The 24,213-nt window shown below is 45.5% G+C and overlaps 1 protein-coding gene across 1 annotated transcript in view; it reads left to right on the forward strand.

Moving 5' to 3' along the window:
- nme9 (NME/NM23 family member 9) overlaps nt 1-24,213 on the forward strand; it is a 149,412-nt gene that overhangs the window by 61,408 nt on the left and 63,791 nt on the right. Inside the window, exon 15 of the mRNA XM_070873791.1 lies at nt 19,639-19,695. Within this exon, the coding sequence (XP_070729892.1) occupies nt 19,639-19,695 (57 nt within the window). The remainder of the gene's footprint in view (nt 1-19,638; nt 19,696-24,213) is intronic.

Genomic DNA, 24,213 nt, shown 5'->3' on the forward strand with positions numbered 1-24,213 from the left:
AATTCCTTCGTCTAAATCATTAATGTATATTGTAAATAGCTGGGGTCTCAGCACTGAACCTTGCAGTACCCCACTAATCACTGCCTGCCATTCTGAAAGGATCCATTTATTTCTACTCTTTTCTTCCTATCTGCCAACCAATTCTCAATGCACGTCAGTACATTGTTCCCATAACCATGTGCTTTAATTTTGCACACTAATCTCTTGTGTGGGACCTTGTCAAAAGCCTTTTGAAAGTTCACTGGTTCTCCCTTGTCCACTCTGCTAGTTACATCCTCAAAAAATTCTAGAAGATTTGTCAAGCATGATTTCCCTTTCATAAATCCATGCTGACTTGGATTGATCCTATCACTGCTTTCCAAATGCACTGCTATTACATCTTTAATAATTGATTCCAACATTTTCCCCACTACCGATGTCAGGCTAACTGGTCCATAATTCCCTGTTTTCTCTCTCCCTCCTTTTTTTTAAAAATGGGGTTACATTAGCTACCCTCCAATCCATAGGAACTGATCCAGAGTCTATAGAATTTGGAAAATGACCACCAATGAATCCACTATTTCTAGGGCCACTTCCTTAAGTACTCTGGGATGCCGACTATCAGGCCTTGGGGATTTATTGGCCTGCAATCCCATCAATTTCCTTACAATTTCCTGACTAATAAGGATTTCCTTCAGTTCCTCCTTCTCGCTAGACCTTCGGTCCCCTCGTATTTCCAGAAGGTTATTCGTGTCTTCCTTAGTAAAGACAGAACCAAAGTATTTGTTCAATTGGTCTGCCATTTCTTTGTTCTCCGTTATAAATTCACCTGATTCTGACAGGGACCTACATTTGTCTTCACTAATCTTTTTCTCTTCACATATCTATAGAAGCTTTTGCAGTCAGTTTTTATGTTCCCTGCAAGCTTACTCGCATACTCTATTTTCCCCCTCCAAATTAAACCCTTTGTCCTCCTCTGCTGAATTCTAAATTTCTCCCAGTCCTCAGGTTCGCTGCTTTTTCTGGCCAATTTATATGCCTTTTCCTTGGATTTAACACTATCCCTAATTTTCCTTGTTAGCCACAGTTGAGCCACCTTCCCCGTTTTATTTTTACTCCAGACAGGGATGTACAATTGTTGAAGTTCATCCATGTGATCTTTAAATATTTGCCACTGCCTATCCACTGTCAACCCTTGAAGTATCATTCACCAGTCTATCTTAGCCATTTCACGTCGACGTTACCTTTCTTTAAGTTCAGGACCCTAGTCTCTGAGTTAACTGTCACTCTCCATCTTAATGAAGAATTCTACCATATTATGGTCACTCTTCCCCAAGGAGCCTCGCACAACAAGATTACTAATTAATCCCTTCTCATTACACATCACTCATTCTAGGATGGCCAGTTCTCTAGTTGGTTCCTCGACATATTGGTCAAGAAAACATCCCTTATACACTCCAGGAAATCCTCCTCCACCGTATTGCTACTAGTTTGCTTTGCCCAATCTATATGTAGATTAAAGTCACCCATGATAACTGCTGAACCTTTATTGCACGCATCCCTAATTTCCTGTTTGATGCCATCCCCAACCTCACTACTACTGTTTGGTGGTCTGTACACAACTCCCACTAGCGTTTTCTGCCCTTTGGTGTACCGCAGCTCTATCCATACAGATTCCACATCATCCAAACCAATGTCCTTCCTTACTATTGCGTTAATCTCCTCCTTAACCAGCAACGCTACCCCACCTTCTTTTCCTTTCTGTTTATCCTTCCTGAATATTGAATACCCCTGGATGTTGAGTTTCCAGCCTTGGTCACCCTGGAGCCATGTCTCCATAATCCCATTTACATCATATCCGTTAAAAGCCATCTGTGCAGTTAATTCATCCACCTTATTACGAATGTTCCTCGCATTGAGACACAGAGCCTTCAGGCTTGTCTTTTTAACACTCTTTGTCCTTTTAGAATTATGTTATTCTGTGGCCCTTTTTGATTTTTGCCTTTGATTTCACTGCCCTCCACTTTCCCTTATTCCCTTATCTCCTTTCTACCTTTTGCTTCTGCCCCCATTTTACTTCCCTCTGTCTCCCTGCATAGGTTCCTATCCCCCTGCCATATTCGTTTAACCCCTCCCCAACAGCACTAGCAAACAGTCCCCCGAGGACATCGGTTCCGGTCCTGCCCAGGTGCAGACCGTCCGGTTTGTACTGGTCCCACCTCCCCCAGAACCGGTTCCAATGTCCCAGGAATTTAATCCCTCCCTTGTGCACCACTCCTCAAGCCATGTATTCATCTTAACTATCCTGCTATTTCTACTCTGACTAGCACGTGGCACTGGTAGCAATCCTGAGATTGCTACCTTTGCGGTCCTACTTTTTAATTTAACTCCTAGCTCCCTAAGTTCAGCTTTTAGGACCTCATCCCGTTTTTTACCTATATCGTTGGTACCTATATGCACCACGACAACTGGCTCCCCCTCCCCCTCCAGAATGCCCTGCAGCTGCTCCCAGACATCCTTGACCCTTGCACCAGGGAGGCAACATACCATCCTGGAGTCTCGATTGTGGCTGCAGAAACGCCTATCTATTCCCCTTACAATAGAATCCCCTACCACTACAGCTCTCCCATTCTTTTTCCTGCCCTCCTGTGCAGCAGAGGCACCCATAGTGCCATGAACTTGGCTGCTGCTGCCTTCCCCTGATGAGCCATCTCCCCCATCAGTATCCAACGTGGTATATCTGTTTTGGAGGGAGATGACCGCAGGAGACCCCTGCACTACCTTCCTACTCCTGCTCTGCCTGATAGTCACCCATTCCCTATTTGCCTTTGTAACCTTTACCTGCGGTGTGACCAACTCACTAAACGTGCTATTCACGACATCCTCAACATCATGGATGCTCCAGAGTGAATCCATGAGCAGCTCCAGTGCCGCAATGCCATCTGACAGGAGCTGCAGCTGGATGCACTTCCTGCACACATAGTAGTCAGGGACACTGTAAGTGTACCTGATTTTCCACATAGCACAGGAGGAGCATGACATGGTTCTGGGCTCTCCTGCCATGACTTAACTCTTAAATTAACTTAATTTGGCAACAATGCCAAAGGTTACCTACTGATAAGAAAATAAAAATAAAAATAATAACATAAAATACACATCAATCCTCCAGCCAATCACTTACCTGCTTGGCTGTGATGTCACAGTGCCTACAGCAAGGCTGCTAGAGGGCTGCTGTGTTGGGGGGCCAGACAATGCAGATGGCATCTGAGGAGGCCATGGACCAGCTCTTGGCCTGAAAGGCCCGGCTGTGGACTGCTGCATCTCATCATTGGCAGGAGCAGTCACTGATGGCTGGGGTGTCAATCGTGTATGGTGCATGGTTGGCGAGTCAGTGGTGGGAGCTGGCATGCTGTCATCCTGAGGAAGAACAGCAGCTTCCATTTCCTGGGAGCCACTGACTCTCCGACGGGGCTGGGCCTCAGCATCCAGAGCACGATGTGTCTCCACAACTTGCTGGTCTGCTTCGGCACCATCCCTTCCCCGTTGGACAGTGGGAAACACTGAGAATATGATAGCAGACATCGAATGCATCACTTGACCAAGCTGAAGCAAAGCTTGTGCCTGTGATGTGCCCGAGTCTGCGTCATGATCAAGGGCACGCGTCACACACTCTGGAACACCACTGTCGCAGCTCGAGGCCACCAGCCTCTGTGTGTGAGCAATGATGGCGTCGCTGGACTCCCGAGTCACACTGACAATCCGCGATGATGCCTCCACAACAGTCGCAGTAAGCTTGTCGAGGCTCCCTGGGATCCGTCCCAGTGCATCCATTAGCTCACGATTCATTCATGTGTTTTCCCTGGACTTTTTCACCAGGTCCAGTTCTATGTGCCTGTCATGAGCAGACCGGCCTGGAGAGCTGGCCTGCAAGATTGCCGTTTCGCACTGCATTGCTGAAGGCAACTGGGGCCAGAAGCCTCCGACTCCTCGAACCCTGAGAAATCCCAGTCATTCCCAGATGTAGTGAGGCCAGACAGGGCAATTGGTGGGCTCTGAGGCTCAGGCAGAACACTCTCTTCCTCTCTCTCATTGTCTCCCCCTTGGCCAGATGTAGAGGGCTCCCTTGAAGAATTTTGTGCTTGTGGCTGGTCAACTGCAAGCAGAAAGCAACAGACATGTGGTTCGCAGCATTGGAGGGGGCGGGATGACATGAGGAAGGTGGCATTGCACATGTTCACTTGAGGGGCCACCGCCACTTCACTATATGTCTAAATGCAGTCTCTTCAGTCGCTCTATCTATTTACATACCCTCACTACCCCAAAGGGGCTCAACATCACCCCCGGCAGCTGCCCAAGCTGGTACATCTATGAGGGCCGACACCCGTTCCTCGACATCAGTCAATAGCAATAATTGAGGCGGCCCTCCGCCTGTGCGTAGCTGCTCCCTCCTGTTGTGGGAGTACTTCAACTACAATGAGAAAAATAGGAAGGGTTCAGAAAGAGTTTCTCTTCTGTTGTGGCTACCATAGTACAATAGGTAAATGTTCTAGTGGCTTCCGTTCAGTCTGTTTGGATGTTGCATGTGCTTCATGAGGAATTGTTCGGAGGTTAGAGGGATGTAACATGGGGACTGTAGGTCATCTTTTTGAAAGGCATAGCAGCAGTGGGAGTGTACTGTGAGGAATATTGTAAAAGATTGAGTTTATGTGCATGGATCATTAGAAGCCAATGGGTGCAGAATTAAGCCTTCATCTTATACATTGTGAAAGCCACCCTACAGACTGTTGAGAGATACCATATACATGAAAAAATTCACATAGTGTGTGAGATTCATGTTAGAAGTCATGGAGGCATACATAAATGCAAATGGTACTCACTTTGACGACTCTGCTAAGATCGTTGAACTTTTTACGACACTGTGTGACAGTTCTGGGCACAGTGTCTGTAGCAGACACCTCCTGAGCAATGTCCCTCCACGGCCTTTTAAAATCAGGTGGGAGTGGTCTGTCTCCCCCAGCAAGATGGAGTGAGGACCACCTCCTCTCAACTGCGTTCACTAAGGCCTCACTGACTCATTGGTTTGTTATAGTTGCCAGGGAGAGAGCGGAATTTCATCCCATGATTACAGGGCACCGTATGACCAACTGATTGAGATCTATTAAACAGTTGGCTTCTTCCTGTGGTGTGACATATAATGTGCATGTTTCATCGTGTGAGATACTTTGCTCAGCATCCTTTTTGTTGTGCAAAACCATGGAAAGTTCAAATACCTGAGTTAGGAACAGTAAAAAGGAAATGGAACTATTGTCCTCTCAAGGCAAAGGTCTAAATGTGACTCAGTGAGAGTCATTTTAACTTTGGGTAACGGTGTACTACAGGTGGTATCAGATTGGGCGCCCATCATATACTCCGCCCAGTGTTTCCTTCCGTTGACTTTAATGGAAAGGAATATCAGGTGTGGTGTGTAATGGGTGGCTAATCCCGTACTGCCCTTTAGACATCATCTCCCAAAGTTAAATTTACCCCCATTGTACCTTTTCAAAGGCTGAACTATTAAGTTTCCCACTGTGCTGTAACACAGAAACCTGGGTAGAAAATAAGGGAACCCACGATGTTGAAATTCAAGATGTACCAAACTGGCATGTGTATATAGCAAAGGAGCATTTAAACATTGGAATAGCTTTGTGTTGAGAAAATACTAATTCTCTCACTTAATGAGATAAACTGAACATTTTTCTGGGAAATTGATGTTGCTAAAACAATAATTTCTTCCAGTATATTCCAAATCGATAAATAAACTATCATATCTCAAGGCATGATGGACTCTGAATGTAGAAAGGCTAAATCATATCACAAACCCTCCCATGATAAGCACCTTTTTTTTTGCCAGCTGCATTTTCATCTTTTTAAAAAAAATAGGGCCAAGACACAGCCAGAAGAGAATGTTTTCCACGGTTCAGGGGAAGAGCTGAGGGCCCAGGCGCAGCACGGGCCAGCCCACACTGCGATATGTGTGTGAACTAGGTCCGTGCAGCAGAGCAGGTCTCCAGTCGTCCTGGTTCAACCCTTGCCACTGGATAAAGGCCTCACTCTGTCAAGCCCGTGTGGTGGCTGGTGTGCAATGGTCACCACACGTTAAAAAAATCCACGCACGGGCATCTTCCACCCCCTCAATTGGAGTTCAGGACTAGAATATCGGTCCTTCATTGAAACATCTGTGAATTCATGTGGAAGCAAGTCATCCTCGTTCGAGGGATCGCCTATGATGATGATGACTTGCCTCATTGGTGAAGCGCCTGGCACACTGCCTTCCCTGTGTAGAAGTGGTTGAAGTGGGGCGGTTTATAGGCGCAGGAAGCTGCCATGCCCTTTGGCGTTTGCAACCAGGAAAAAAAACAAAAACAAAACCTAAAAACTATGCATGCACAAAATGGCCACCTCCTTTAACGACACAAGCTTCGGCTCGGGTACACAAAGCCCTTTGTGCAATGCCTGACTTAATGCCAGCGCACCTCCAACTTACTTTTTCGCCAAAACTTGCAGTCGAAGACACAAAATATTTTCAGGCGCTAATTTTAATGCTCTGCTGCGATTAACGCCCCAAAAATCCAAAAAGTCCAAAATCCAGCCCTAATAGTTTACAGGGAGTAGTCTGGTTTGGTGCTGAAGTATTTGTTGTGGTTTAAAGGCTTGTGCTGAAACCAGTTGCTTCCAGACATGAGTGGACTGGTAGGCCTTCCTCTGGGAACTGAACATGACTGGGAGGATGAAGAGAGGCCACGCAGAGCATGACAAGACAGAGGAGTGGGGGGGGGGGAAGAGCTCTCAAAACGAGGACATATCCATCCAGGGTCTTTAGGGAGCAATTCTCTGTAGTGCAATTCAGCGAGAACCAATGCCTGAGATGTCTGAGCTTCACTAAGGAGGTTGTGACTGAACACTGCCAACTACTACAGCCACAACTGCAACCTCAGAGCAGGGCAAGGATCAGATTGCCTCTGGCTGTCAATGTGGCCGTGGCTCTGAACTTTTATGTGTTTGGCCCATTCCAGGCTGCTGTTGGTGATATAAGCAACATCTCACAGTTTGCAGTACACTGTTGCATAAGGGAGGTCACTGATGTTGTATTCATACTCTATTTGTTGATTACACAAACCCTTGCTAGACAGGCATTAGGATCCTTCGGGGGCTATTCATGCCTTCTGTAAACATGCTGGTTTTGGACACCATTTTGAGAGTTGCTATAAAGGACACAGTTAATTATTTTACTCCTGTTTCAGTTAGTCTGTTGATTTACGTACACAACATAATTTGGTGACGAGGATGAATCAAATTAAACTCCCTACCCACCCCCGGCCCCCTCCGCCTTTCCTCTCCACACCTGGGGACTCTCCAATCCTGTGGTTGAGATGGATAAAAAGTTTTTCTACATACATCATGGCAAGTGGGTTAGACGGTGACAACATAACACCAGCTCGCCGCCGTACAATAGTTATCCACTGCCTCGGCACTGAAGGTCAACGCATCTTTGGACAAATTGAAGACACGGAATCTGACGACAAAGCGGTAAACGCCCGAGAGAAATATTTTGAGCCAAAGAAAAGTAAGATGGAGAGATACAAATTTTGTCAAAGGGGGCAAGGGAACGGTGAACCAATCAAACAGTATATCATTTCATTAACTGAACTGGCTGCTACGTGTAACTTTGGAGCACTCACAGAGGAAATGATCAGGGATCAAATTATTGAGAAACAACGATCCCCCGCATTCGGGGATGCTTGCTAATGGAGGATGACAAACTGACATTGGAGAAAGCAATTAATTTGGCTATCCAAATCGAATCAGCGCTTTCCAATTCAAAAGCGATCAGATCCCCTGCTTCCCCTATGCAGCAGAATTCAGCTACAGCCCATGTGCAAGGCATTCGTCCAAAGCCGAAATCACAGCAGAGACCCAAGGCTAGTAATAAGCCACCTATTGTGTCTGTAAGCACTCTAGTAATGACTCCACGAGGCAAGGTATTGTACTTGAACTGTGGTGACCTTAGTCCATTTATTACAGCTCCTGAGTGAGGGTACAGCATGGTGAGCTCCCTTTTCTACCTGGTTACCTGTCGTGTACAAGTGACCTCTGGGTCTCCACCAGTTGCACCCTCTGGTGGTACAAGTATAGTGTATACAGTGTGAAGGTACATCCAGTAGCCTCATGTAACTGTACATTCAGTGTATAGGGAGTATACTTATATTATACATATACAACACCACCCATTACGGATCATGGGCCTAACTTCCACTGCTTTGACTGGGGACAAATCACATTCAGCAAAGAGTCCTAACTGCCTTGTACGTCGGAAGAAATGCTTTACATGTGGTAAAATGCAGCATATTCGACATGTGGACAACCCCGATAGTGATAAACCCAGTATGGTTTACACCGTGAGTGACATTTCGCACATTGGTCTGGACAAATTCAAGGACTGTGACGTAAACATTGACGGCACAAGAAATTAGGGATGTGTGCAATAAAAGTACAGCAGTTTTCATGGGCGACTTTAATCTAGATATAGATTGGGCGAACCAAACTGGTAGCAATATGGTAGAGGAGGATTTCCTGGAGTGTATTAGGGATGATTTTCTACATCAATATGTCGAGGAACCAACTAGAGGGCTAGCCATCCTAGACTGGGTGATGTGTAATGAGAATGGACTAATTAGCAATCTTGTTGTGCGAGGCCCCTTGGGGAAGAGTGACCATAATATGGTAGAATTCTTTCTTAAGATGGAGAGTGACACAGTTAATTCAGAGACTAGGGTCCTGGACCAGTTGCTTCCAGACATGAGTGGACTGGTAGGCCTTCCTCTGGGAACTGAACGTGACTGGGAGAATGAAGAGAGACCACGCAGAGCATAACAAGATGGAGGAGTGGGGGGGCGGGGGGGAGAAGGGCTCTCAAAACGAGGACATATCTATCCAGGGTCTTTAGGGAGCAATTCTCTGTCGTGAAATTCAGCGAGAACCAATGCCTGAGATGTGTGAGCTTCACTAAGGAGGTTGTGACTGAAAACTGCCAACTACTACAGCCACAACTGCAACCTCAGAGCAGGGCAAGGATCAGATTGCCTCTGGCTGTCAATGTGGTCGTAGCTCTGAACTTTTATGTGTTTGGCCCATTCCAGGCTGCTGTTGGTGATATAAGCAACATCTCACAGTTTGCAGTACACTGTTGCATAAGGGAGGCGACTGATGTTGTGTTCATACTCTATTTGTTGATTACACAAACCCTTACTAGACAGGCATTAGGACCCTTCGGGGGCTATTCATGCCTTCTGTAAACATGCTGGTTTTGGACACCATTTTGAGAGTTGTTATAAAGGACTCAGTTATTTTACTCCTGTTTCAGTTAGTCTGTTTATTTACGTACACAACATAATTTGGTGACGAGGATGAATCAAATTAAACTCCCTACCCACCCCCTGCCCCCCCGCCTTTCCTCTCCACACCTGGGGACCCTCCAATCCTGTGGTTGAGATGGATAAAAAGTTTTTCTACATACATCATGGCAAGTGGGTTAGACGGTGACAGCATAACACCAGCTCGCCGCCGTACAATAGTTATCCACTGCCTTGGCACTGAAGGTCAACGCATCTTTGGCCAAATTGAAGACATGGAATCTGACGACAAAGCGGTAAATGCCCGAGAGAAATATTTTGGGTCAAAGAAAAGTAAGATGGAGAGATACAAATTTTGTCAAAGGGGACAAGGGAATGGTGAACCAATCAAACAGTAAATCATTTCATTAACTGAATTGGCCGCTACGTGTAACTTTGGAGCACTCACAGAGGAAATGATCAGGGATCAAATTATTGAGAAACAACGATCCCCCGCATTCGGGGATGCTTGCTAATGGAGGATGACAAACTGACATTGGATAAAGCAATTAATTTGGCCATCCAAATCGAATCAGCGGTTTCCGATTCAAAAGCGATCAGATCTCCTGCTTCCCCTATGCAGCAGAATTCAGCTACAGCCCACGTGCAAGACATTCGTCCAAAGCCGAAATCACAGCAGAGACCCAAGGCTAGTAATAAGCCACCTATTGTGTCTGTAAGCACTCTAGTAATGACTCCACGAGGCAAGGTATTGTACTTGAACTGTGGTGACCTGAAGGTTGGCATGCAGGTACAGCAGGCGGTTAAGAAAGCAAATGGCATGTTGGCCTTCATAGCGAGGGGATTTGAGTACAGGGGCAGGGAGGTGTTGCTACAGTTGTACAGGGCCTTGGTGAGGCCACACCTGGAGTATTGTGCACAGTTTTGGTCTCCTAACTTGAGGAAGGACATTCTTGCTATTGAGGGAGTGCAGCGAAGGTTCACCAGACTGATTCCCGGGATGGCGGGACTGACCTATCAAGAAAGACTGGATCAACTGGGCTTGTATTCACTGGAGTTCAGAAGAATGAGAGGGGACCTCATAGAAACGTTTAAAATTCTGACGGGTTTAGACAGGTTGGATGCAGGAAGAATGTTCCCATGTTGGGGAAGTCCAGAACCAGGGTTCACAGTCCAAGGATAAGGGGTAAGCCATTTAGGACCGAGATGAGGAGAAACTTCTTCACCCAGAGAATGGTGAACCTGTGGAATTCTCTACCACAGAAAGTAGTTGAGGACAATTCACTAAATATATTCAAAAGGGAGTTAGATGAAGTCCTTACTACTAGGGGGATCAAGGGGTATGGCGAGAAAGCAGGAATGGGGTACTGAAGTTTCATGTTCAGCCATGAACTAATTGAATGGCAGTGCAGGCTAGAAGGGCCGAATGGCCTGCTCCTGCACCTATTTTCTAAGTTTCTATGACCTTAGTCCATTTATTACAGCTCCTGAGTGAGGGTACAGCATGGTGAGCTCCCTTTTATACCTGGTTACCTGTCGTGTACAGGTGACCCCTCGGTCTCCACTAGTTGCACCCTCTGGTGGTACAAGTATAGTGTATACAGTGTGAAACATAGAAACATAGAAACATAGAAAATAGGTGCAGGAGTAGGCCATTCGGCCCTTCTAGCCTGCACCGCCATTCAATGAGTTCATGGCTGAACATTCAACTTCAGTACCCCATTCCTGCTTTCTCGCCATACCCCTTGATCCCCCTAGCAGTAAGGACCTCATCTAACTCCTTTTTGAATATATTTAGTGAATTGGCCTCAACAACTTTCTGTGGTAGAGAATTCCACAGGTTCACCACTCTCTGGGTGAAGAAGTTCCTCCGCATCTCGGTCCTAAATGGCTTACCCCTTATCCTTAGACTGTGACCCCTAGTTCTGGACTTCCCCAACATTGGGAACATTCTTCCTGCATCTAACCTGTCTAACCCCGTCAGAATTTTATATGTTTCTATGAGGTCCCCTCTCATTCTTCTGAACTCCAGTGAATACAAGCCCAGTTGATCCAGTCTTTCTTGAAGGTACAACCAGTAGCCTCATGTAACTGTACATTCAGTGTACAGGGAATATACTTATATTATACATACACAACACCACCCATTACGGATCATGGGCCTAACTTCCACTGCTTTGACTGTGGGGACAAATCACATTCAGCAAAGAGTCCTAACTGCCTTGTACGTCGGAAGAAATGCTTTACATGTGGTAAAATGAACCATTTTGCTAGTGTCTGTCGCTCATTGCAGCATATTCGACATGTGGACAACCCCGATAGTGATAAACCCAGTATGGTTTACACCGTGAGTGACATTTCGCACATTGGTCTGGGCAAATTCAAGGACTGTGATGTAAACATTGACGGCACAAGAAATTAGGGACGTGTGCAATAAAATTACAGCAGTTATCATGGGCGACTTTAATCTAGATATAGATTGGGCTAACCAAACTGGTAGCAATATGGTAGAGGAGGATTTCCTGGAGTGTATTAGGGATGGTTTTCTTCATCAATATGTCGAGGAACCAACTAGAGGGCTGGCCATCCTAGACTGGGTGATGTGTAATGAGAAAGGACTAATTAGCAATCTTGTTGTGCGAGGCCCCTTGGGGAAGAGTGACCATAATATGGAAGAATTCTTTATTAAGATGGAGAGTGACCCAGTTAATTCAGAGACGAGGGTCCTGAACTTAAGGAAAGGTAACTTCGATGGTATGAGACGTGAATTGGCTAGAATAGACTGGCGAATGATACTTAAAAGGTTGAGGTGGACAGGCAATGGCAAACACTTGAAGATTACATGGATGAACTTCAACAATTGTACATCCCTGTCTGGAGTAAAAATAAAACGGGGAAGGTGGCTCAACCGTGGCGAACAAGGGAAATTAAGGACAGTGTTAAATCCAAGGAAGAGGCATATAAATTGGCCAGAAAAAGCAGCAAACCTGAGGACTGGGAGAAATTTAGAATTCATCAGAGGAGGACAAAGGGTTTAATTAGGAGGGGGAAAATAGAGTATGAGAGTAAGCTTGCAGGGAACATAAAAACTGACTGCAAAAGCTTCCATAGATATGTGAAGAGAAAAAGACAAATGTAGGTCCCTTGCAGTCAGAATCAGGTGAATTCATAATGGGGAACAAAGAAATGGCAGACCAATTGAACAAATACTTTGGTTCTGTCTTCACGAAGGAAGACACAAATAACCTTCCGGAACTACTATGGGACTGAGGGTCTAGCGAGAAGGAGGAACTGAAGGAAATCCTTTTTAATCAGGAAATTGTGTTAAGGAAATTGATGGGATTGTAGGTCGATAAATCCCCAGGGCCTGATAGTCTGCATCCCAGAGTACTTAAGGAAGAGTCCCTCGAAGTAGTGGATGCATTGGTGATCATTTTCCAACAGTCTATCGAATCTGGATCAGTTACTATGGACTGGAGGGTAGCTAATGTAACACCACTTTTTAAAAAAGGAGGGAGAGAGAAAACACGTAATTATAGACAGGTTAGCCTGACATCAGTAGTGAGGAAAATGTTGGAATCAATTATTAAAGATGAAATAGCAGGCATTTGGAAAACAATGACAGGATCGGTCCAAGTCAGCATGGATTTATGAAAGGGAAATCCTGCTTGACAAATCTAGAATTTTTTGAGAATGTAACTTGTAGAGTGGACAAGGGACAAGTTGTATTTGGACTTTCAAAAGGCTTTTGACAAGGTCCCACACAAGAGATTGGTGTGCAAAATTAAAGCACATGGTATTGGGGGTAATGTATTGACATGGATAGAGAACTGGTTGGCAGACAGGAAGCAGAGATTTGGGATAAACAAGTCCTTTTCAGAATGGCAGGCAGTGACTAGTGGAGTGCCGCAGGGCTCAGTGCTGGGACCGCAGCTGTTTACAATATACATCAATGATTTAAATGAAGGAATTGAGTGTAATATCTCCAAGTTTTCAGTTGTCACTAAGCTGGGTGGCAGTTTGAGCTGTGAGGAGGATGCTAAGAGGATGCAGGGTGACTTGGACAGGTTAGGTGAGTGGGCAAATGCATGGCAGATGCAGTATAATGTGGATAAATGTGAGGTTATCGACTTTGGTGGCAAAAGCAGGAAGGCAGAATATTATCTGAATGGCGGCAGATTAGGAAAAGGGGAGATGCAACGAGACCTGAGTATCATGATACATCAGTCATTGAAAGTTGGCATGCAGTGCAGCAGGCGGTGAAGAAGGCAAATGGCATGTTGGCCTTCATAGCTAAGGAATTTGAGTATAGGAGCAGGGAGGTCTTACTGCAGTTGTACAGGGCCTTGGTGAGGCCTCACCTGGAATATTGTGTTCAGTTTTGATCTCCTAATCTGAGGAAGGACATTCTTGCTATTGAGGGAGTGCTGCGAAGGTTCACCAGACTGATTCCCTCGATGGCAGGACTGACATATGAGGAGAGACTGGATCGACTGGGCCTGTATTCACTGGAGTTTAGAAGAATGAGCGGGGATCTCATAGAAACATATAAAATTCTGACGGGACTGGACAGGTTAGATGCAGGAAGAATGTTCCCAATGTTGGGGAAGTCCAGAACCAGGGGTCACAGTCTAAGGATAAGGAGTAAGCCATTTAGGACCAAGATGAGGAGAAACTTCTTCACTCAGAGAGTTGTTATCCTATGGAATTCTCTACCACATAGAAACATAGAACCATAGAAAAATAGGTGCAGGAATGGGCCATTCGGCCATTCGAGCCTGCACCACCATTCAATAACATCATGGCTGATGATTCACCTCATTACCCCTTTCCCGCTTTCTCTCCATATCCCTTGATCCCTTTAGCCGTAAGGGCCATATCTAACTCCCTCTTAAATATATACTGAATGGCTTACCCCTTATCCTTGGATTATGTCCCCTGGTTCTGGACTTCCCCAACATCAAACATTCTTACTGCATCTAACCTGTCCCGTCCCGTCAGAATTTTATATGTTTCTATGAGATTCCCTCTCATCCTTCTAAACTCCAGTGAATACAGGCCCAGTCGATCCAGTCTCTCCTTATATGTCAGTCCTGCCATTCCGGGAATCAGTCTGGTGAACCTTCGCTGCACTCCCTCAATAGCAAGAACGTCCTTCCTCTGATTAGGAGACCAAAACTGAACAGAATATTCCAGGTGGGGCCTCACTAAGGCCCTGTACAACTGTTGTAAGACCTCCCTGCTCCAATACACAAATCCCTTAGCTATGACGGCAAACATACCATTTGCCTTCTTCACCGCCTGCTGTACCTGCATGCTAACAAATGACTGATGTATCATGACACCCAGGTCTCGTTGCACCTTCCCTTTTCCCACAGAGAGTTGTTGATGCTAGTTCGTTAGATATATTCTGAGGGAGTTAGATATGGCCCTTACAGCTTAAAGGGATGGGGTATGGAGAGAAAGCAGGAAAGGGGTACTGAGGTGAATGATCAGCTATGATCTTATTGAATCGTGGTGCAGGCTCGAAGGGCTGAACGGCCTACTCCTGCACCTATTTTCTATGTTTCTATGTTCCAAGGAACGCCCATCTGCCTTCTCATTGACCTTGAAGCCAAAGTCTCCATATTGAGCGAGGCTGTGTACAAAACCCATTTCACGCATTGTCAACTGCAGCCCGCAACTTTCACTCTACATGCGTACTCCGACTCCAAAATTGAGGTACTTGGGTTCATGTCTGTCCTGATACACTACAAGGACATAACATTGGAGAACTTTTCCTTTCGTGTCGCGAAGGGACGAAGCCTTATGTGTGTTGACCTTTTTGACAAGCTTGGGTTCAAAGTTTATGACGCAATTGGCACACTTGTGTACATGGTGGACTTTGACAAACAGTTTCCCTCAATTTTCATAGGGTTTGGAATGACAACAAAATTCTGCCATCATCCCCGTATTGACCCTTACGCAGCGACTTCGCCATCTCCCATTCACGTTTTGCGACCAAGTATCCGCAGAATTAACGCGACTCGAATCTTAGGGAATCATTGAGAACATCGACTCCTCACCCTGGATCTCGAACTTAGTCATTGCTTGGCGATCCGTCTATGCATCGACCTGAAAAAGGTCAACAAGGCAATCACCCCAACAAGTACCTTCTTCCTACCATCGACGAACTGTCTTCAGAATTCCACGGCTCAGTTGTTTTTGCGAAACTCGACATGCGCCGTATTTACCTGCAAATACCCTTAGCGGAGGACAGCAAAATGCTCACCGCATTCATGACGCATGATGATCCATATCAGTATCGACGCATGACCCACGGACTATCTTCTGCACCAAGTGCATTTCAGAAGATTATCACTACTATTCTAGCAGGCATAGAGAGAGCCCTCAATCTGCTTGACGATATCATCATCCATGGACAGACAATGAAAGAATATGACCAGCGACTTCACGCAGTTATGGCTAGACTTGCTACACATAACATTACACTTAATGCCGATAAGTGAACATTTGCTGCTGGAGAAATAAACATTCTGGGCTACAGAGTCACAGCACAAGATGAACATTGGCACGATCCAGCAAGTGCCGGAGGCTGCCAACGTCAAAGAACTTTCATCATTCCTCAGCACTTGCAACTTCTATCTGAAGTTAATCCCACACTATGTGCACATTGCCGAACCACTTCGGAAGTTGCTGCACAAGGACATCCCTTGGGAATGGACAGATTCCCAGGCTCAGGCATTCACCACACTAAAGCAGAAAATCACATCCCCTCCTATCCTCGTGCACTTTGATCCGAATGCCACTGCATACATCACCACGGATGCATCAGGCATCACCATGGGTGCTATGCTCTCGCAGTGAATTGACGGCCTGCAACGCCCAGTAGCCTTCGCCTCTTGCACACTCTCATCTGCAGAATGTAAATATTCTGCAGGGGAGGAAGTGGAACAGGATGTAGAGGAACAGGAAGAGGAAGGGAGAATACAACATAGCCACTTTGTACCCGGGCTCTACATGATTCATGAGCGATACCAGTAAGCTCAACCACATTCACCAACAGTCCCACACTCCTTACCTTTCCTCTATCACTGACTATTACATCATTCTCTTTCATAAGAACATATAAATTGGAGCAGGAGTAGGTCATTCGGCCTGTCGAGTCTGCTCTACCATTCAATGAGATCATGGTTGATCTTTTACCTCAACTCCACCTTCCTGCCCTATCCCCATATCCCTTGATTTTCTTGGTATCAAAAATCTATCGATCTCTGTTTTGAATATACTCAATGACTGAACATCCACAGCCCGCTGCAGTCGAGAATTTCCGACAATACAAAAATAAAAATCATCGGAAAATACACATTCCAATTCAAATTTATAAATTAAATCATGACATAATGCATACAAAAATAAACTATTAACCCTTGAGCATTCCCTTAGTGCCTCTTCTCTGTACCTTTGTCTCTCCTAGTGCTCCTACAAGATGCTTCCCCAGTGGTTGCAGCACGGGTGGTGGAAGGCTGCTGACCTCTAATTGAAGAGACTCCAGATGGCCTTGGAGGGTGACCTCAAGCAGTTCTCAGCCTAGAAGGCCCGACTTCAGACTGCACCATCTTGCCCTGGGCTGCAGCAGTCTGGGCTAGCTGGCTGACAGGCAACAGAAATGGTACTGGTGAACATAAGAACATAAGAATTAGGAGTAGGCCATTCGGCCCCTCGAGTCTGCTTTGTCATTCAGTGAGATCATGGCTGATCTTTTACCTCAACTCCACTTTCCTGCACCATCCCTATATCCCTTGACTTCCTTAATAACCAAAAATCTATCTATCTCTGTCTTGAATATACTCAAAGACTGAGCCTCCACAGTCCTCTGGGGTAAAGAATTACAAAGATTCACCACCCTCTGAGTGAAGAAGTTTCTCCTCATCTCAGTCCTAAATGGCCGACCCCTTATTCTGAAACTGTGACCTTCTGTGTCTCAGAAGTCTGTGACCTAGACTCCTCAGCCATAGGAAACATCCTCCCTGCATCTACCCTGTCAAGCCCTGTAAGAATTTTATATGTTTCAATGAGATCGCCTCTCATTCTTCTAAACTCAAGAGAATATAGGCCGAGTCTACTCAATCTCTCCTCATAGGGCAATCCCCCCATCCCAGGAATCAGTCTGGTGAACCTTCGTTGTACTCCCTCAATGGCAAGTATATCTTTCCTTAGGTAAGACCAAAACAGTACACAATACTCCAGGTGATGTCTCACCAGAGCCCTATATAAATGCAGTCAGACATCTTTACTCTTGTACTCAAATCCTGTTGTAATTAAGGCCAACATACCATTTGTTTTCTTAATTACTTGCTGGATCTGCATGTTAACTTTCAGTGATTCATGTACAAGGATATCGAGGTCCCTCTGAACACCAACATTTCCCAATCTTTCACCATTTAAAAAATACTCTGCTTTTCTATTTTCCGACCAAAGTGGATAACTTCACATTTCTCCACATGATATTTCATTTGCTATGTTCTTGCCCACCCACTTAGCCTGTTGATAGCCCCCTGAATTCTCTTTGCATCCTCCTCATCTGGTGGTGTCGCAGAGGTGGGAGCAAGAATGCTGTCATCCTGAGGGACAACAGCAGGTTTGTACTCCATGGAGCCACTGCTACTCTCCCAGGGTGGTACCTCAGCAATCCTACTGATCAGCTGGAGAACAGATTGATGGAGTGCTGTGACGCCTTGGAAATCCCTTTGAACAGTGGCATCCAGAGCCATGATGGCAGTAGCCTGAGTTTCCACCACAGCACTCATATCTTTGGTGGAAGTTTCTTGTGCTGCGATGGAAGCTGAGACATCGGCTATCAGACGCTGCATCATGGCTGGGTCCGAAGTGATTTGATGGAGTTGGCCAACAGTTCCATGCTGGAAAGGTTGGACTCCAATTTCTGCGCAAAGCCCTGTGCCAAGTTGGTTATGGAATCCTCCATGCTCCTTGACATTGCATGCAGGCTTGCTGGCAGGCTTCTTCTGTAGCCTGGCCCATCCAAGTGTCAGCCGCAGCTCAGTTAGTTGCACTCTTGCCTCTGAGTTGTGAGTTCAAGTCCCACTCCAGAGACTTGAGCACAAAATCTTGGCCGACTCTTCAGTGCAGTAATTAGGAAGTGCTGCATTATCAGAGGTGCCGTCTTTCAGATGAGACGTTAAAACTGAGTCCTTGTCTCATCTATCAGGTGGATGTAAAAGATCCCATAACACTATTATGAAGAAGTGCAGGGGAGTTATCCCTAGTGTCTTGGCCAATATAAATTCCTCAATCAACATCACTAAAACAGGTTAACTGGTCATTGTCAAATTGCTGTTTGTGGAAACTTGCTGTGTGCAAATTGGCTAATGTGTTTCCCACATCACAACAGTGACTACACTTTGAAAAAAAAAGTACTTCAAATTGCTGTAAAGCGCTTTGAGACATCTGGTGGTTGTGAAAGGCGCTATATAAATGCAAGTCTTTCTTTCTTTTTATGACCAAAAGCTTAGTCAAAGAGGTAGGTTTTAAGGAGCATCTAAAAGGAGGAAACAGAGTTATCGAGGCGGAAAGTTTTAGGTAGGGAATTCCAGAGCTTAGTGCCTCGGCAGCTGAAGACACGGGCGCCAATGGTAGAACGATTAAAATCGGGGGTGCACAAAAGGCCAGAATTGGAGGAGTGCAGATATCTCGGAAGATTGTACAACTGGAAGAGATTACAGAGATAGTGATAATAGCCGTACATATTGCTCCCAATTTTCTTCCTTCCTCTATTGGTCAAGAATCATTCCAGGGTACAGTTCTATGGTGCCTTGGCAATCCTCTGATAACTCTGATCATTCTCACTTGTGATCCTGGTGAATGAGTATCAGATGCCAGGTGAGGATAATATCAGTCTTTGCTCCGGTGCTTCCCTCGTCAAGCAGCTTGCTGACACGCGCAGTTTAGGCTTTCACAGGATTAATAGCTAGTTGGGTGAAGTATGTGAAGGCCGCTCACAGCTGTGGAATTGTACCCGAGCTATATCTTCAGGAGAGATATTGGAAAGTAAGAAAAGGAATATTCAAGAATGGCCTTATTAGTACATCGATGAGAAATCCTGCAGAAAGAGTTAGGTCGAGCCCATGACTAAGTTACTTAAGAGGGGGATGATGCAATCAGGTATGTTTTTGACTGTCTTTTCCCAACACAAGTCATAAAAAAATAAATTGTTATTATTGCTGCTGTCATTTATCTGCTCTACTTTTAGGGATTGAACCAGACTTGGAGAACGTGGTGTACCCGGAATACAGGGAAGAGTCTGAAGGTACGTGTGAATGACACCAATGAGTAGATTTAACGAATGGGACTAAATAATTCAGATGGGAAGAATTAACCAATGAACTTTTGACATAACAAATTTGAAAGTTTCTGCACAGACCCACAGTCCCAAATCAATAGTACAGGACATGAGAAGCAGAAATCTTGAGGCACTGAAGCTTTTAAAGAGTGGAGGATAGGGGACCCAAGAGCATTGAAGTAATTGAGTCTAGAGAAAATGAAAGTAGTCAGCAGAAGAACGATGCAGCTAGATTTAGCAGGTGAGTTGATTCTGTTTGGATGATATGGAACAGCATGGCACAGAATCCTCTTTTTGGCCTTTATGTCACTACTTGTCAGAATGTCCATTCATGATTTTGACAAAATGTTGAATAAAATCATTTGCAGTGTAGTCAGTTGCCATAATTCTACACAATTATAAATACAGGTTTGACCTCCTGAATCCGGCAACCTTGGGACCGAGGCCGAGCCGGTTTTCGGGTTTTTCTGGACTTCGGATCGTCAGAAGCGCGTCTCGAGTCCGGAAATGCCCGGGCCCAGGTTGCGATATTTCCGGTTTTTGGACGTCATCTTATAGTTCTCCTCACAGGCTTTGTAGTCCTCGCTTCTTCGCAATGCATGGTAAGCCTCCCTCTCTTGTTTTTGCAATGCAGTACGCCTGTACTCTGTAACTGTACTTAATGTGAGCTTCCCGACCTGTATCTTTGGCCACCATCTTCAAATTTGAAAAGGAATGTATAGTACTCAAAAGCATGAAATATAATAATGTTTTTTATTTGTAAAACAGTTATGTTATGACTTATAGTATAAAACAGTAAATGACGCCTTTTTTTTGTTAAACAGAGTGAAAATAAACAGGTACAGATACAATTGGCTGGAAGTTTTGCTTGAGGTCGAGGGCTCAGCCATGATGTCTGGGGCTGATGACAGGCCAGCAATAGGATTATTAAATTGCTGGTGTAGTTGCATGCTGTAGGCCTTGGACCTTCTGATGTGACATCTTTTGAAAGATATTTAATATTGTTGATTGTTTAAATAATTTGGGCTTTTCTTTCACTAATCTTTCCCGAATTCTGTAGACCTGCAGTATTTCCTCTTCACTTATGAAGCTTTGTTGTTCTAAGGCGTAAATTAATTCTTGACAAAGATTGATTGCTTTGTCAATTGGCACTTTTTCGACTTGATCTCAGGCATCAATATCATCCTCACTGCTTTCATCCTTTTCTTTTGGGTGCAAAACCCTCTGCATGATTTCTTCATCTGTCACTGCATGCACAACGGGAGCATCATTGTCTATGTCCATGACTTCTACAACATTGTCCTCATTCAATTCCTGCGCAGCTTCACAAGTCAGCCCTCTTGCATAATCTAAAAGTTGAGCAATCATTGCTTTCTCCCTGGACACACGAAAGCCTTGAAAGTCCTGAGGAGCATCATCAGCATCATCTTCAGCAAACATCGTTGATGGCCAGATGTTATGCCAAGCATTGACCAAGGTGTCTGCAGTTACCAAATTTCATGCATCCGCGGCTGCCCATATGGCATCCTTGATAGACAAAGCTTTTATTCCCATGCCTGTGTTCACAGCATTAAGCAAACATTAAATACGTTTTTGTAGAGACACTTCATCGATCTCAAAATTCCTTAGTCCATTGGCTGTATCAGTGATGTAACATTTGGAGGTAAGTAGATTCCATGGACATTATCCTTTACCAGAAGCTCAGCATCGGTGTCATGTATTCAACTATCATTGTAACCCTTATATAAGCTGACCTAAGTTGTACACCTTGAGAACATTGACCACAAGGGGGTGAACTTGTGGGAGACACTCCTAACCTGGACTTTCAGGTATAAAAGGGGAAGCTCCACCCACCTTCATCACTTGAGGCCTTGATAATAAAGATAACTGGTCACAGAGTGACCTTCTCTCAAGTATGGGCCTCGCGTGCATTTATACTGTATAGTAAGGACATATCATTGGCGACGAGAAACTGGGATTTAAACCACACGAGCATGGCCACTAGCAGAAGAGAGGTACTCTGTTGGTGATGATTGGGACGACTTTATTGAGAGACTACAGCAAAGTTTTGTCACTAAGGAATAGTTGGGGTAGGATTCGGCCGACAAACGCAGGGCTCATCTCCTGACGGTTTGTGGATCCAGAACGTACTCCCTGATGAAGGACCTTCGAGTGCCAGAGAAGCCAGCAGACAAGACATTCGAAGAGCTCAGTAAGTTGATCGGGGAACACCTTAAACCGGCGAGCAGCATGCACATGGCGAGACACCGGTTTTACACGCACTGGCGGCAAGAAGGGCAAAGCGTTCCAGACTTCATGGTAGATCGCCGGCAACTGGCGAGCCTATATAAGTTCCCAGATGCATGCAGAGTGGAGATGCTGCGAGACATTTTGATTGAGGGCATCGGGCACGCTGGGGTTTTCAGGAAACTGATTGAGACCAAAGACTTGACCTTGGAAGTGACGGCTCTGATAGCCCAGACATTTATCTCAGGGGAGGAAGAGACCAGAATGATGTATAACAAAAATCTTGGCTCAAAAGCGGCAAACAACCAGGGAGTCAACATTGTTAACGCGGCACACAGTTCTCTAGGCAGACAAGGGCAATCGGACATGCCCCAGCATGTAGTCGAACCCAAAGGGGGAATTCAACAGAGACAATGGCTCTGACAATGAACGGCGATTCATGCCATCGCAATGGACAATGCGGCCAGTAATGGGGGCATCAACACCTGTTAATGGTGCGCTTAAGGACAGTTACAGAGACAGTCAGAGACGATCGAATGGTAATGGACCTTTTGTTTCCAACAACGGGACCTTCAGCAATATACCTGCAGAAACTACAATGTCAGCGGTCACTTGGCGCGTATGTGCAGCAAACCTGCAGCCAGGTTGATGTACGAGGAGGACAGGCCCGATGTAAGCCCTATGAAGCCAAATGAATACTGAGGGAAATCGCTGGAAGCTGAAGTTCAGTGAGTTCATGTGGAGCACATATACAGTTCATATACCAGGACGCTACCGATAATGATGAAAGTGCTCCTTAGTGGCATCCCAGTATTAATGGAGCTAGACATTGGAGCCATCCAGTCCCTGATGAGTATCAAACAGTTCAAAAGGTTGTGGGTATCCAAGGCCAGGAGGCCAAAATTATTGTCGATTGACGCACAGCAACGGACATATATAAAGGAGATAATTCCGGTGCTAGGCAGCTAGGTAGTTGTGACCCACAAAGATTCGGAGAACAGGTTGCCACTCTGGATTGTTCCAGGGGATGGTCCCGCACTGCTGGGGAGGAGTTGGCTTGCTGTCATGAACTGGAAATGGGATGATGTCAATACAATTTCTTCTGTGGAGCGAGGATCATGCTCACAGGTCCTGGACAAATTTGATTCATTATTTCAACCCGGCATTGGCACTTTTATGGGAGCCAAGCTAGTGATTCACATAAACCCGGACGCCAGGCCAGTACACCACATGGCCAGAGCGGTGCTGTATGTGATGCGGGAAAAGATAGAAGGCGAATTGGACCGCCTGCTGAGGGAAGGCATCATCTCGCCAGTCGAATTCAGTGACTGGGCGAGCCCGATCGTGCCGGTGCTCAACGAGGATGTTTCTCCTCATCTCAGTCCTAAATGGCTTACTCCTTATCCTTAGACTATGTCCCCTGCTTCTGGACTTCCCCAACATCGGGAACATTCTTCCTGCATCTAACCTGTCCAGTCCTGTCAGAATTTTATGTGTTTCTGTGAGATCCTCTCTCATCCTTCTAAACTCCAGTGAATACAGGCCCAGTCGATCCAGTCTCTCCTCATATATCAGTCCTGCCATCCCAGGAATCAGTCTGATGAACCTTCGCTGCACTCCCTCAATAGCAAGAATGTCCTTCCTCAAATTAGGAGACCAAAACTAACAAAATATTCCAGGTGAGGCCTCACTAAGGCGCTGTACAACTGCAGTAAGATCTCTCTGCTCCTATACTCAAATCCCCCAGCTATGAAGCCCAACATACCATTTGCCTTCTTCACCGCCTGCTAAACTTGCATGCCAACTTTCAATGGCTGATGTATCATGACACCCAGGTCTCACTGCACCTCCCCTTTTCCTAATCTGCCACCATTCAGATAATATTCTGCCTTCCTGTTTTTGCCACCAAAGTGGATAACCTCACATTATACTGCCCACTCACCCAACCTGTCCAAGTCACCCTGCAGCCTTTTAGCGTCCTCCTCACAGCTCACACTGCCACCCAGCTTAGTGTCATCTGCAAATTTGGAGATATTACACTCAATTCCCTCATCCAAATTATTAATGTATATTGTGAATAGCTGGGGTCCCAGCACTGAGCCCTGCGACACTCCACTAGTCACTGCCTGCCATTCTGAAAAGGACCCGTTTATCCCGACTCTCTGCTTCCTGTCTGCCAACCAGTTCTGTATCCACGTCAGTATATTACCCCCAATACCATGTGCTTTAATTTTGCAC

This window comes from Pristiophorus japonicus, chromosome 3 (genome assembly GCF_044704955.1).
Source record: "Pristiophorus japonicus isolate sPriJap1 chromosome 3, sPriJap1.hap1, whole genome shotgun sequence".
Lineage (NCBI taxonomy): Eukaryota > Metazoa > Chordata > Chondrichthyes > Pristiophoridae > Pristiophorus > Pristiophorus japonicus.